The sequence below is a fragment of the Strix uralensis genome, chromosome 2, assembly GCF_047716275.1.
Source record: "Strix uralensis isolate ZFMK-TIS-50842 chromosome 2, bStrUra1, whole genome shotgun sequence".
Taxonomy (NCBI): Eukaryota; Metazoa; Chordata; class Aves; order Strigiformes; family Strigidae; genus Strix; species Strix uralensis.
This window is the reverse complement of record NC_133973.1, coordinates 78,496,865-78,512,000: the sequence shown is the minus strand read 5'-3', so window position 1 is coordinate 78,512,000 and position 15,136 is coordinate 78,496,865. Positions and strand designations below refer to the sequence as shown.

Here is a 15,136-nt window from a genome sequence, read left to right as displayed (position 1 = left end):
TCTGTACAATTTACACCTCAGGCTTCAGAGAGTCAACTAAGTAGGCACATTTACTTGTTCAGTTCTGTCTCTGGTACAATCACCATCATGCCAGATGTACTCAAATGATGAGTTAAAAATACTATGTATAATGTATTCCTAAAATAGACCTTGAGTACATTCCATAACACAGTTAACAACTGATATTACATTGACTGAGCCTCTACTACAGAAACAAAGGAAAGCAGTCCAGCCGAAACAAGCAAGGCAAGCAGGAAAGGCTTCTACAGCATGCCATTTCAAGCAAACAGTGCCTTCTTTACTTTTTATTAGTGTATCAGTCAATTCTCATGAACAAACACACTAAGTGTGCATAAGGATGGAGTGTAGCCATTGATAATGGATACTGGACTCATCCTATATCTTTTTCCTTACAGAATGGCAGAAGGCACAAGAGGAATGCTAGGAGGACAGTCCATATCCTTTTGTTTCTGAAGTTATGCAATTTGATCAATTCTGATATGTAACCATATAATTTCAGTAGTTCACATTACAAGATGTATTTTAATGCAGTTGGGTAACAAGACAGTTGGTTCCTCTTCCATGAGCATAGCAATATTCTGAGCACTACTCACTGTTTAGGAACTTCCTGAGATCACTTCTGTATAGCTTAATTCCAGAAACTACCATGGAATTGGACAGACATGCAATTGTGCACGTTAAGGACTTTCTAAACAGACCAAGATGGCATTATTTTTTCAAACAAATAAATAAAAACAGAACTATACACTTATATCCACACTTAGGTTTTTAACAGCTTAGCAAAACATATGATTTTATGAGAAGCTTGACAAAAAACTTACTCTGTAATCGTGAAAAAGTCCATGAGTTCAGATTTTGTAGCCTTGTTCCAATATGTAAACAATGCGTCTAGGAAAATGAAAGATATTAAAAGAAGACAAAGGCAGCAAACACACAAAAATATTAAGTAGAAGAATTAACATCAGTTCTTAGTTTTCAGATAATGAGGATTCAGAGAATCTTAAAATAGCTTGTGGGGTACAGATAACTTACTATTTCAAGTTTTCCTTGAAGCTGTTTATCCATATGCACATATCAATTCTCCAAATGAGTTTCTCAATATGCTTCTAATTAATCCACAATACTCCCATAAAATTTCATATTTTAAATAGTAATAGTTGTGTAGTGAGTAGTGACTACAGTGTTCTAAAAATATAAGACTTCAGAATACTTTGGACTGTTAGTTCTATAACCTGCTTCTTTATAGAATGGTCTCAACATTTTTTAAATTCAATTTATGATTTCTTCTTTTTTAATTTATAATGATTTATTATGGATAGTTTTTCATCACAGGTTTCAGATTTCCTTTATTTGCACAGATTTTGAAAATGGTTATATATTTTTTATGAAGCTTGTATCTATGTAGCCAAGACCTGCTCTCTTTTGCACAAAATGTTCAAAATTAGCTAACAAATTCAAAATTATTCCAAAAATGCGTGGCAGAGTTTATTTGACACTTGTTCTTTTCCAGGAGAATTAAGACCAAAAAATCCACACTGTGCTTATGTAAATTTTAACTAGAATTTTCTAGAAATTCTGACTAATTTTTACATGTTTTGAAGTGTAAAATAGTGAAAAAGATATTTTTGAGTTTTATTATTCTTTGTAATTAAAATACATAAAATCATATTGATGTAATTACATGAAAATCTAATGCTGAGACTGGATATTGAATACTTAATAACCTTTCAATTTTCACTCTTGATTAAAGGGTGTAATAAGTTAAGAGTTCAAGGACTATAGAAATTGATTTTTAGAAATTAACATCAAAATAGGCACATAATTAACTACTTTTGATATGTTAATCACAAACTGAAAAATTCAATGTTTTTACCAAAGGGGACTTGCCCTCTTTTTAAGATAGTGATCAAGGATAGGGATGATTCTGAGTTGTATGATCCCAGTAAAAAAATTAAGATTTGCCATTCATGGAGTATTTCTATACCTCTGCAACCTTCTCCAGGATAATATGACTCTTTGAAAAATTCAATGGATTATCTCATAAACATCCCAGGAGAATGAAGGAGTGCTAATATCCCCATTCCAGAAATGTAAATATACACAGCGATCAAATGATTTGGTTCCCTGTCATACAGGAAGTTCTGCAGAACAGAGGAATGGACTAGACTGAGACTTTTCTACTGATCAGTGAATTATTCTTCACCTTCATTTTCCAAAACAGACTATACAATCACACACAAATATTTGCCTTCTTACCAAGTCCTTTAGCTAGCCTCACACTTTGACGGAATAATGAGTATTTCACGCTTACAAGGTTCAGTCAGAGTTTAATTTGATCAATCACCTATATTTGCAAATCACAGCACAACATGGTACCTACACCTAAAATATTCTGCTGATTTTGAAAAGGTTATAAAATCACAAGCATAAATCCAACACAGGATTTCAAATTTATGAAAAATAGATGGAACTACCTACCTTCTGACATACTTCTTAAAATATGAAGGAAACACATGAGCAGACTTTTGATCTCTGCTTGGTCAAGTTTGTCATATCGAACTACAGAACTTCCTAAAGTGCTGCTCTGTTGGTTCTGAAAAGAAAACAGACAAATTTTGGCTGAAGAGTTCTTAAACTGATAATAAACTAAAAGGTTTTAAATTGCCTTATTAATTCCTGCAACAGAAAAAGGATCTTAGAACAGAGACAAAAGTGTTTCATGTAGAGACAGGTCACTAAAACACACGTGTTACACACATGGAAGTATACTAAAAAAAGTCTCTTTACTTTTGTTTATTTTTATTTCTTTCTTTGTATGATTTTTTTTCCCCAGAGGGAGGAGTAAGAGGAAAAGTTACCTAACAGTGATTATTAATCAAGTTAATTATACATACACACCCACATTGTAGAAATCAGGCATCCCCCTTCTACTTAGATGAAATACTTTAAAAATAAATGCTACTGTTAGGTGATACATATAAGATCCTTTGCTTTTGAAGAGACTTTATGCTGAACTGTAGACAGATCTGCCCCTACAAAATTCTTTCCATTTAAAGATGTAAGAACCTCCAGGAAAACATACATGAATAGCAATAATATGCACTTTGGAAGATTAACTACTGATAAGTAACTTGCCTTTGCCTCAATGAAGAAGAGGAAAAAAAAAAATTAATAATAATAAAAAAAAAATCTTTCTCCCTGCTTCAGTCGTTTATACAATTTCTACACTTGTGGGAAGTTAATCAGCAACGCTCAATACAAAAGTGTGTCCAAAAGGAGAAAAAAACCCATAAAGGATCTTTAAAAATGTCTACCACTAAAAAACAAAAAAATAAAACTGAGAGAATGTATAAACTGAACTTTAGGCAAAGACTTATCTGTAAAAGAATTTCAACATAATCAAGTGTTACAAAATCCTCAGCCTGAGGCTTTTACAGATACACTACATAAATGTTTGTTTAAAGGATAAATTATGCCCTTTTTAGTGCCTAATTCTCACTTTGATTATGAGGTCACTTATGCAAATGGAAAATGAACCAGACACTTAATAGGTTTTCTGTAAAGTCAACAGTCTAGCACAATTGAGCTGTGAAGCTCTTTGGTTTCTACAAGAAAGTTGGATCATGACTTTTTTGTTGGCTCCATGACTTTTTCAAGGACACATACCAGTGTTGTAAGAAATCCTTCATATCAAAATTAGAAAAAAAAAAACAAACCACCAAACCAAAAAAACATAGACTCCAGGGAGAAAAGCACTTAGTTGTACAAACAAAGTGAGAAGTGCCAATACCTCAAGGGTAGAACAACCCTTCCAGGAACTGTCCTCACTGAAAGCAGGAGACATGCTAATCCACCAGGGAATATTTCACAGCATACACATCAATTGACTGCTGAGCCCTTTAATGCATTCCGTGTAAGAGGAAAGAATTGCTGTCCTAAAACAATCTGTGTAAATGTGTCACATACTAGCCATTGAATGGATGCACAGCGAAACTGAATGTGAAACTATGACTAATACTAGCCAGAAGTTACTGTAATTTAGGAGGAAATGGACACTTATATAAGCCTGATCATTGCAGATTCTAAAGACCTCACAAACTGTTTATCGTTGAAACATCTCTGGTGAACAAAGCAGTGCTACTATACAGCTTTATGTATACTGAAATAGAGCAGACAATTAACAGGTGGCGGAACAGAAACAGAATTTGAGTTTCCTAGACTTCCGGATACTGTCTAGAGCACTAGATATCCTTCTAAAATAGTTGAACACATACATGGATAAAACTAGGACTATAGCTACTCACAAGCTTAATTTAAAATCATGTTGATAACCTATAAAGTATGTACATATTAAAATAGAAACTGGTATACTTCCAGCCAATTCTGATTCCACAAGTATAGTTCTACAGGTTATTCTGAAAGAAGATTAGAGCAAAACCACGGCTCTTCAGTAATGATATCAAGCAACGAGCAAAAACTCAAAGATAACATGCACTGAACAACTGATCTACTAGAAAGTTTGGAAAGCAACGAATAAGAAGCCAGGATTAAGTATTATTTGGGGAAAATATCAACAGCATGCAAAACATAAATCCTGTATTACCTAAATTGGCAGACCAGAGTAGAATTTTCAAAGGATGTTGACTCCTTTGAAAACCCTTTTACTTGGTAAAAAGACTACATATTAGTAATTAACAACATGACAACTAAGTAATAGATGACAGCATTGCCATTTAGCAACAGTGTACGCACAGGGTATTTATTTACTTGGTCAATGTCAAAGAAGATTTTTTAGCTCTATTTATATTAAAGACCCTAAGACTCAAATTCTGCTGATATTTAAGCTGATTGAATTTTTATGCTTAAATTAAATCACGTACAAGACTCATTCCAGGTTTGGCATTTAAAGTCATTTTACATGGTTACATTGTACACATTTGGCTTGAGATTCAACTGCTGCAAAGAAGTGGCAAAACTACTGATCACACACTCCACTCAGAAGCTTAACTATACCAAGCACAAAACCCAAATACTTCTTGTAACTGAAGAGAGAAAGCAGCATGCAAAATTTTCTCTGGCAAAGCTGGAACTGTCAGAAGTGAAAAATCCATAGTAACACGGTTTTTCTTTGCAGGGTGATAACTTCCTCCTTCTTCTCCATTAGGGTGCATAGCATGAGCAGAGTGCCTTCTGAGAAGCTTCTCTGTCTGCCACACGAAGGCATGTCAGAGTCAAGGGGAAAAAGTTAACATGTTGTGACTTGCACAACAAGATTTAAGAAAGTGAAATGTGATTGGTATCAAGACAAGCTCTACAAAGACATGACTAAATAACTCACAGCTACTGCAGCCAGAGCTCCTAATTTGTAATAGCTTTAAAGTGAAATGATTCAGAAAAGTCAAACTAATGTAAAAGAAATAACCCAGAGAAAGCACAGTAACAATAACAGTTTTTTCAACATTTTAAAAATGCTATGTATATTCCATATAGAACAGGATGGAGCGAGGGTCTCCACAAAATCAAAGAAGCTGTCCTAATTAGAATTCAGTCCTCTCAAGCAAAACTCAATACGCTTCATCTAGTGCCTTTCTCTAGCAAAGAAAACAACTGCTTATGTCTCTACATTGAAAATCTGTGTGTATTTTCTGCAAAACAGCTTAATAAATACAATGCCAAAAGAGTTCATATGGTAATTGTTTTGCGAAAGAAAAACTTACGTAAAATACTGCTCTACAGTTATTCTAGAAAGCCCATTCCCAATGGAGATTAAAGAACTTAACTCCTATGAGAATTAAGATGAAATTTTAGGAATACACTTTGGGTTTTTCATTTTGATTTGTTTTTTTTACCTTGTCAAGAGAATTGCTCTTGTCACTGTGTCTTTCTGGGAGACTGTTTCCAGAGTCTGTACTTATAAGAGAGCCTCTTGAGTCAGCGTTCCTCACACTATTAATGTTTGGGGTTGATGTCGTATATGGGGAAGCTAAAAAAAACCCAAAACAATATAAAAATCTCAAATACATATACTGAAAAAGGTCACTCCATAGTTTAGTCAGACTTCTAAAATCACCATATATGTATATATTTTTTAAGATGACATTTAATTACATTTAGTTACTATTAACAAGGACAAACTTATTCTAGAGTTTCATCAAAGTATGTATGTACAGACTCATGTACAACTACATACACACATGTAAAAAACATATGTAGCCATACACACTTACATGAAGAAGCATGTATATTAAAAAACCTCCCCTTCCTCATTTTTCATCTTTTTTTTTTTTAATTGACTAGTAAGTGATACAACTAATTACAGCAGACAACAACAAACAGAAACACATTAAGACAGAGAGAAGGATGCCCACGAGTGTGCACAAGCAGTACTCCACTTAAAGGTGGTCTCTAACATCATGTACAAAATCAGTCACTTATGGCAAGAATGCCACAATCCACCAGACTAGTCTTGTCTCCTATTTCTCTGCAGCAGGGCAAGAAGTATCACCTTTGGTGGGGGGAGAAAGCAGCTCTCTCCAGGAAATAGCTTTAGTTTCAATTAGAAAAACAAAACCAAAAAATCCCAGAAGAAAGACTTCATGTACAGACTGTGAATTCTGACCCATGCTGGACAGCTGATTGCATTAGGGTTCTGTTAATGAAAGTAGCAGTAACATTCAAGAATATATGCAGAAAGCAAAGCTGGACACAGAACAATTTATTTTTGGTAATAAATGAAAAAGAAAACTGGTTCCTTTTTAAATTATTTTATTTTAAGTGCTTACCAATGCCAGAGATAACACCAAATAGATCTTTAGGAAGATTGTTATCCAATGTGTTTCCTGATTTTTGTGGTGTTACTAGTTGACTTGCAGTTGGTAAATTAAGTGCATCATCCTTCGTGCACTGTTTGGAAAAGAGAGGAAAATGTGATTATTGTTTTCCAAAATTATGGATTTAGTGAATATGACATATTTTATCTTCTAGAGCAGTATGAGTTACATATTTTTTTCTTAACTTTTAATTTCTATTAAATAATGCTCAAAAGTATGAGATGAGATGCTTAGATATTTGCACAAACTTGGCAGGAAACATTGAAGAAATTAATATCCCACTGAATTTTAAACACTATAAACCAGATATTTCCAAAAGACCTAAATTACTTTTATTTATAAATATATATAAATATATATATATATACAAATATATATAAAAGACCCAATATATATATATAAATATATATATATAAATATATATAAAAGACCCAAACATTTGTCTTGTTGGAAGGGTAGTGAATTTCTTTCTTAATACCAAATGGAACACAGCAAGATAGAGACAAAAATAAAATACATTAATAATTAAATCTTAGAGTTAATAATTGTATGCAACTATAGTAAATCAATAAACACCCTCACAAATTCCGTTTGATTTCATTCTCCTGTAGCCCTCTTACACTACAGCTGTTCTAAATGCACATTCCTTTAATGTTAAAAATTCTTCTCTAATTTCTAGAAAAATTAACCTTTTGTTTCAGTGATCCATTTATTTCTGTGTTGGACTGAATTGAAAAATAAGATTAAAAAAAATCTACCACAAATATACAATCTTTTCTGCTGAACAGGAATGGCAACTACTGAATCCGTTGGGATTTTAGCAAACATAACTAAGTCTTTATGTGTTAGATGTTGGGGAAGTATCCTCTTGCATAAAAATGAAGTATGTGCAAGTGCCTCCAATGCCAGGATCTACAAGAATAGAGGCAAACTGTTTATACAAACTGGCAGGCAGGGTAAAGAGAAGTGTAATTTTTGAGTGAAAAACAGAGATGATTTAATGAAAACTCCTCTCACAGAAACTGTATCAAAACTGGGTAATAAATACGAACAAAAGACCATTAAATTGCAGAAACAACTGCTATTTTTAATTTCAAATACACTGTTCCTTCAGCTTCTTTGGTTGCTCTTCTTAGACCACTCAGAGATGCAGTGGGTCCAATGTTGTGTGGTCTCAGTTTGTATTGAAATACAGGCACATGCACCAGAGAGATAGAAAAAGCAAGATGTTACATGGCAGCATAATCACATGGCATTAGAACGACACTGTGGCAATCTGTGTGGCCTAACATTCTCCAAAAAACTTCAGAGGTTCAAGTAGAGATCAATAAGGGCACTGTAACCTGTATGTGTGACCAACCTAGCCAATTATCACGTTAGGCATAACTTCACTGGACAAGAGAAACTGCAGCCAAAACCACAAAGGTTAACTAAGCTTTTAAGCTCAGAAAAAACAAGAACAAACTCACAGAATTCTGAAGCTTACAAAACTGTGTTTGCCAGAAGTATGTAGTGTTTCATAAACACGCTACCAATAAATAACGATAAAAATAGTTCAGAATACCAAAATGGTCACTCACATTGCTAGAAGGGTTAACAGGAAATGGACACACATCTTTAACATTGATTCGCTGAACATTTTCTATGAGCAGTCCAAAGAGTGGCAAATACATAGTGGCTATTCTCGCTTGATGAATCTAAATAGAGTTCATTAACAAATTACAGATTCAATTTTAATCACCATTTTTTTTTAAGCTATTCACTCCTAAATTACAAAAAAAAAGAGCATTTAATAAATATTTGCCAAGCCAGAGCCCACATTAAGTTCATAAATGGCAAAAGCAGTGATCATCACTGTATTTCATTCTAATTTACAGAAGGTCAGTAAACTTTATTTACTGTTTCAATGTAACACAGAAAAAACCCTAAATTAATGTAATTTTAGCTAAGACTAACCAAGTAAATGAATATTGTGTTTGCTTGATAAACTAATGATATCTTCCATTAAAATTTTATGGCTTCTTCACAGCACAGCTGATGTCAAAAAAGACAGGAAAATTAAAAATCACTCAAAATTTACTACCATGACTTACAGCTTTCTTATACTCATTCTACGAATAACAGATGATGGAAGGACAGCTGCCAAATATTAAGAGCTAATGTTTAATGAAAATAAGTGCTTTAAAAACGTTCATGAGTATCTGATTACTTTAAAAACAGCAGTTAGATTACACTGTGCTAAAATGTAATAAATACATGTAATTACATTAAAAGATGCTTTGTGCTTTCATTTGGTAAAATTATGGGATTTGCAGATTGATTTTGATACAGTTTTCATACAGATTTTCATCTCAGAAATAGCAATGCTGCAAATTAACAAATTTTTGTGAAAGAAAAAACTTTCTGTATGTCTGCATGCTTAACCTTTATTATTATGTACTACTAGCATAGCAATACACTTACCCTGGAAGCATATCTATCATCAAAAGAATGTTTTATCATCAGATTCTTGAGCACACTAATGGCAATCTGCCGCACATCTCTGAACTCTTGTAATGCATTGCCCACCTCCCTTAGAAGCAGTCCCACTAAGAAGTGGTTTTTACAGAACTCATCGGTTAGTGAATAGTCCAGGTGAAGGTCTGGAAGTAAAAGTTCTATGTAAGAAATCGTATTATTTAAATCAATTTATCAATTAACTTAAGGCTGAACTAAAATGTTTCCAAAATTATTGAAAAATTAATATATATAATATATAATCATAGAGTTATTCATATATCCCTAGACCAATTCACCACATAATGATGCATTTATTAAACAGACAATGATAATGTATATTCAATCAACAGAAACTGGAGAAATCTAAATACATTATTTTAAAAAAAATATTTAAAATATTGCCCAATATTCAAAAGTGTTCCTATTAAATTTATCTGGACCAGCATCTTATAGCTCCAAATTAAAATTTTAAATCTATATTCAGGCACTGAAAACTCACACAGTGCACAAAGGTTGTGCATATTCTATCTTTCAGGAATTTAGTTGTATAGCAGAAGTATAATTTAATTTTTAGTCTGTGGTGCAGTCCCAGGTTAGTAAATTTGAAGGAGTGCAAGCAAAACATGGATTAAGAAGTTTTAGATTTCTGTACTGCAGTTGTAAATTCCTTCTTCGTTACCTTACACGTGTATCTTATGAATACAGACTAGAAAGCCTGCTAACACCTGTGATCTTGGTTAACTGATATTCTCTAAGAAAATAGTCCCAAAAATTTGCAGTGTTTAGTAAAAGTGTAATGAAGAGATTATCTGCAACAAATTGGAAGTGTCCAAACTAAGCAATTTGTTTTCAGTGTTATCAGAACACAAAAGGACACAATTGAAGAAGATTACTTAAATGAATTTATGGAAATTTGACCTGCATTGTAATACAGTAGGCAATTTTTCTGCTACAATTAAACAATACTATGTGTTCCAGAAACATGTATATATTCAGTGTTAATTGCAATAGAATTGGAATTTAAAAACTTTTTATTTGAACATTTGTGCTTAAACCACTTCAATGCAATTTTATTTCATACAGTAATTCTAGTAGTAACTGTAAATCTATACTAAGCTCCATGATATATAGATATTATATAGACACGTGCACACACGCACAAAAACTTAGCACATCTGACACAGCAAACTGAAATTGCTCTCCTTTAGAAGTAATTTTTGTGTAGTAAAATAATCTATTTCATTTGCGTACTGAATATGTGACAGTTTAAGAGAAACTTTAGCTTGAATCTTATTTATTAGAATGTATATATGTTTAAAATTTCATCTGAGGTGTTCAAGAGTTTTTCATATTCACTGTTGTTGTTCAATACAGTAACGAAAAACCAGATCCTAATCTCAAAGCACTTTCATCTTTCAAAGAACTCTCCCAGTGAGGGAATCCATTAAGTCAGAAAGAAACATAGGTAAGACAGCACAGATGTTCTACAAGCCTTCTTGTAACTCACTTAAAGCCAACCACATCACCCAAGATCTCTTTTGCTTGAGACAGCAAAACAGAGCCAGAAACATTTCTGATAAAAGTCTTCTTTCCTGGCCGAACACCTAGTTCGCCAGGAAGCAGCATTTTACACTTTTCTTTATTGTGTAATCAGAAACACTATTTTCTCTAGTTTTCCTCTTCTTAGGATCCCTAAACCAACAACTCATAGTCCCTTTTCTGTGGAAATATATATGCAGTGTTATTATCCAAGACACTCCTGAAGGTTGAAAAAGCCAAAGACAGAAACAAGTTCTATGCAGTTGTCCAGCTCTTAGTCCCAAATCTTGTTCTACCACCTTTATGAAAGCATTAAGCGGTTATACTCAACTTTACTAAGCCAGAGTATACTGAATAAATATTTCAGGAAAAAATAATCTAATCTGCAAAATTATAAATGTTAGGCAGGGTTACTTGTAAAAACACCTTCCTCACCTCTGCTTACTGATGTCTGCTATAGTTCAATGCTTGGAAGAAATTAACAATGTCTTCACAGCCAGAAATGCAATAGCTAATGTACTATTTGTTTTGGCAGAAGGCTAGACAGACCAGGAGACCAGCTGGGCTAAAGAGGGCATTCATGATTGATCTCCAGTGCAAAAAAGAAGATGCACATGAGGTGGAAGCAAGAACAAGCTACAAGAGTGAAATATAGACACATTGATCAAGTTTGCAGGGATGGTGCCAAGCAAGCCAAAGCTCAGCTACAGCTGAAACTGATAGTGGACATCAACTGGAACAACAGCTTCTACCACTACATTAGCATTAAAAGCCTGAATAAGGAAAACACAGGATATTTGCTGAATGGGGACTGTGATTTAGAGACAGTGGACTTGTGTAAGGCTGAGGTACTCCACACCTTTGTTACTTTATCCTTTACTGCCATGGCTCCCAGGCCTTAAGAGCCTAGAGACTACCTTCAAGAAAGATAATTATCAGCAATGGATGAGGATCAGTTCAGGGATCTCCTGAGAGACCTCCAGTCATGCAAATCCACAGCACTAGGTGAGATGCTGAGAGAGTTAGCTGATATCATTGGAAGACCACTCACTATCACTGGTGGTCAGGGGTCTCCCATAATTGGGACCTTGCAATGACTGCAGGTACATTGCACACCTCTTCAAAAAAGGACAAGAATAATTCAGGGAACTACAGGCCTCACTTTGGTCCTTGGAAAAGTCACAGAGCAAGTCCTCTTGAAAGCCATTTCTTGGCAACTGAAGGAGAAGAGGGTGATCAGGAATGGCCAGGATAGATTTACCCAGGGTAAACCATGATTGACTAACCTGTCTTCTACAATGAACTCACTAGATCTGTAGATAAAGGAAGAACAGCAGATGTCCACATGGTCATTTTATCCAAATTGGGACATTACAGTCTAGGTGAATAGATACCTAAATGTGCAAAAGAACTAGGTGGATCATTGGGCTCAAAGGTTGGTGGTTAATGGTTTGTACTCTACTTGGAGACCAGCTACAAGAGGAGTTTTCCAGGGCCTATCCTACTTAATACTACTTCATCAAGTTTGTGGATGTCCATATGCTCAAGGGCAGGGCTACGGTTCAGAAGAATCTAGATTCTACAGGAATGGGAAACATAATTTAAATTCAACAAGGACAAATGTAAAATTCTGCACCTGGGATAGATGAAATTCCTGCAATAGTACCAGCTGTGGAACGACAAACCTGGGATCAGCTCTCCTGAAAAACACCTAAGGGTCCAGATGGACAGCAGTTTAAACAGGAGTTAGCATGGCATCCTGGCAACAATGAAGTGTAACAGCATACTGGGCTGTATCAAGAGGATCATAGCCAGTATATCAAGGGAAGTGTTTATTCCTCTTTACTTGGCATTTGTTAGACATATCTGTAATACCTTGCGTAGTATTTGGGCCTTCTAGTATGAAAAGGCTCTTAACTTGAGCGAGTTCAGTGAAGGACCACCAAGGTAGGTAGAGGGCACACGTCCTGTCAGGAGAAACTGAGGAAACCGAGCTTGTTGCATCTGGACAACGAAGGCCTGAGGTGACCTGAGCAGTAGGTTGGACTACAGACCTACTGAAGTCCCTTTTAACCGAAATGGGTATACGAAAAAAAAGTACACCAACCCTCACATTGCACACCTACCTACAGGAGTGTTGTAAGCTTCCACAGCTAGTGAATTAGCAGCTGAACATGAGCCAGCAGTGTGCCCAGGTGGCCAAAAAAGCCAACCGCATCCTGGCTTGTATTAGAAACAGTGTGACCAGCAGAATCAGGGAGGTGATAGTCCCCCTGTACGCTGCACTGGTGAGACCACACCTTGAGTATTGTGTCCAGTTTTGGGCACCTCAATACGAGAGAGATATCGAGGTGCTGGAGCGAGTGCAGAGGAGGGCAACGAAGCTGGTGAAGGACCTGGAGAACAAATCCTATGAGGAGAGATTGAAGGAGCTTGGACTGTTCAGTTTGAGGAAGAGAAGACTAAGGGGAGACCTCATCACTCTCTACAACTACCTCAAAGGACATTGTAGAGAGGTTGGTGCTGGTCTCTTCTCACAGGTGGTTAGTGACAGAACAAGAGGGAACAGCTTTAAACTCCAACAGGGGAGGTTTAGACTGGACATTAGGAAAAAAATTTTCACAGAAAGAGTGGTCAGACAATGGAATAGGCTGCCCAGGGAGGTGGTGGAGTCACCATCCCTGGATGTGTTTAAGGGTCATTTAGATGAGATGTTGGGGGATAGGGTGTAGGGAAGAACTTTATAGAGTAGGGCTGATGGCTGGACTCAAAGATCCCAAGGGTCTTTTCCAACCTGAATGATTCTGTGATTCTAATTAAAAGCTAACTCATGAATAAAAAGCAAATTTCATAATCACAGCAGGAAAGGGAGGCAGAGTCAAGGATGTAGTTTACCATATCTTTCAATGAGTAGACACTTTGGATAGACTTCTCTGCTACCTAAACTATTGCTTTAAGTTGAAACTAAAGTATTACAACTTTAGGCTTCCATTTAATAATTTCTAGGTTTACAACATCTCACAGACATGAAGTTACACAGTCTACATGTCTAATAATAAAAAGGTAACATCTAAAAAATATACCATACGCTTCTTTGGAAGAACTTACCTTGGTATCTTTGAACTCTGCCTTTTCCAAATGGCATTGGTAGATTCAAAGGTATGTAGTGCTCATGATTACAGACTACACGGAGAAATTCAAATTTGAATTCAAAAAGAGTCTGCAAAAATTATTTTAAAGTATAAATTAAACAACCAATGCAGTGATTTGAATAACACATTAAAAACAGCTTTCTAACACAAGTGTGATTTCTTTCAGTCTTGCAGTATGAGGGATATAGACCCAACAAAGTTCCATAGGTCAGTATAAAATAATTCCAGCAGAATTCATACTTGAAAACTGGATACAGTTCTATTTCTTGTTTCCATTGTCCAAAGTTATTTAAGTTTACTAGCATATTATGTATTGATGTAAGAAAAGTTTGGACCCACAGAAGAAACTCTTTGGACATCTGGCACATGCTTTCACCACTACAGTAAAGGTACAGAAACTTATCAGATATTAACTCTTTCAACTTTAGCCTTTCTCACATTCATGCTTAAAATTTCTGCTTAGTGTTGCACCCCCTCCCCCCACCACTTTCTCAACACACACGCTCTAGGGTGGTAAAGTTGCACCTGAATATGGGAATCAAAATATGAAAAAGTGATTTGATGGGGAAAGAAAATGTTCGAGGCACAGTGCAGAAACTTCTAACGTAACTGGGAAGAGGTCTGAAGACTTAATGCAGAACTCTTATCCACATGCATCAAGACGAGGCAACTCCTAAAAATAGTTTGTTTAAAAACACTGAGTACCTTCGGATCTCCTGGGGCAAAGCAGCTGATGTAGTTATTGATTTGCTTGAAAACAAAGCCTCTGTCCATAAAAGTAAAACACCTCTGGGGAAAACAAGCAAAACCAAGATAGAACTGATTTAGTACTGTCTCAGTGCTCAGTAATGATATTTCTCTATTTAATAAGTTTATTTTCCAAACACGTTATTAATATTTCAGTTTGAATATAAAACCCAATAAAACAAGCAAGCTAAATATATATACTCATATATGAATACCAAATTTTCCCTTAGAGTGCAGAATGTAAACAAATTGCAAATAAAAAGCAGTTTGAAGAGAAGAACTTTCTCTTGACAGAAACAAAAATTAAATGCCGCTAGCAGCTTTATCTACCATTTTATTTCCCATTCT

The 15,136-nt window shown here is 35.1% G+C and overlaps 1 protein-coding gene across 15 annotated transcripts in view; it reads right to left on the bottom strand.

Annotated features, from left to right (window-relative positions):
- The window catches only part of DOCK9 (dedicator of cytokinesis 9), a 136,402-nt gene that overhangs the window by 36,688 nt on the left and 84,578 nt on the right, over positions 1-15,136 (bottom strand). For all 15 annotated transcript variants that reach the window (XM_074859371.1, XM_074859384.1, XM_074859374.1 and 12 more), the window contains 8 exons: positions 14,747-14,830; positions 13,998-14,109; positions 9,315-9,493; positions 8,432-8,548; positions 6,804-6,924; positions 5,871-6,004; positions 2,500-2,614; positions 843-909 (listed from right to left, as the gene is read on the bottom strand). In XM_074859371.1, the coding sequence (XP_074715472.1) occupies positions 843-909; positions 2,500-2,614; positions 5,871-6,004; positions 6,804-6,924; positions 8,432-8,548; positions 9,315-9,493; positions 13,998-14,109; positions 14,747-14,830 (929 nt within the window). The remainder of the gene's footprint in view (positions 1-842; positions 910-2,499; positions 2,615-5,870; positions 6,005-6,803; positions 6,925-8,431; positions 8,549-9,314; positions 9,494-13,997; positions 14,110-14,746; positions 14,831-15,136) is intronic.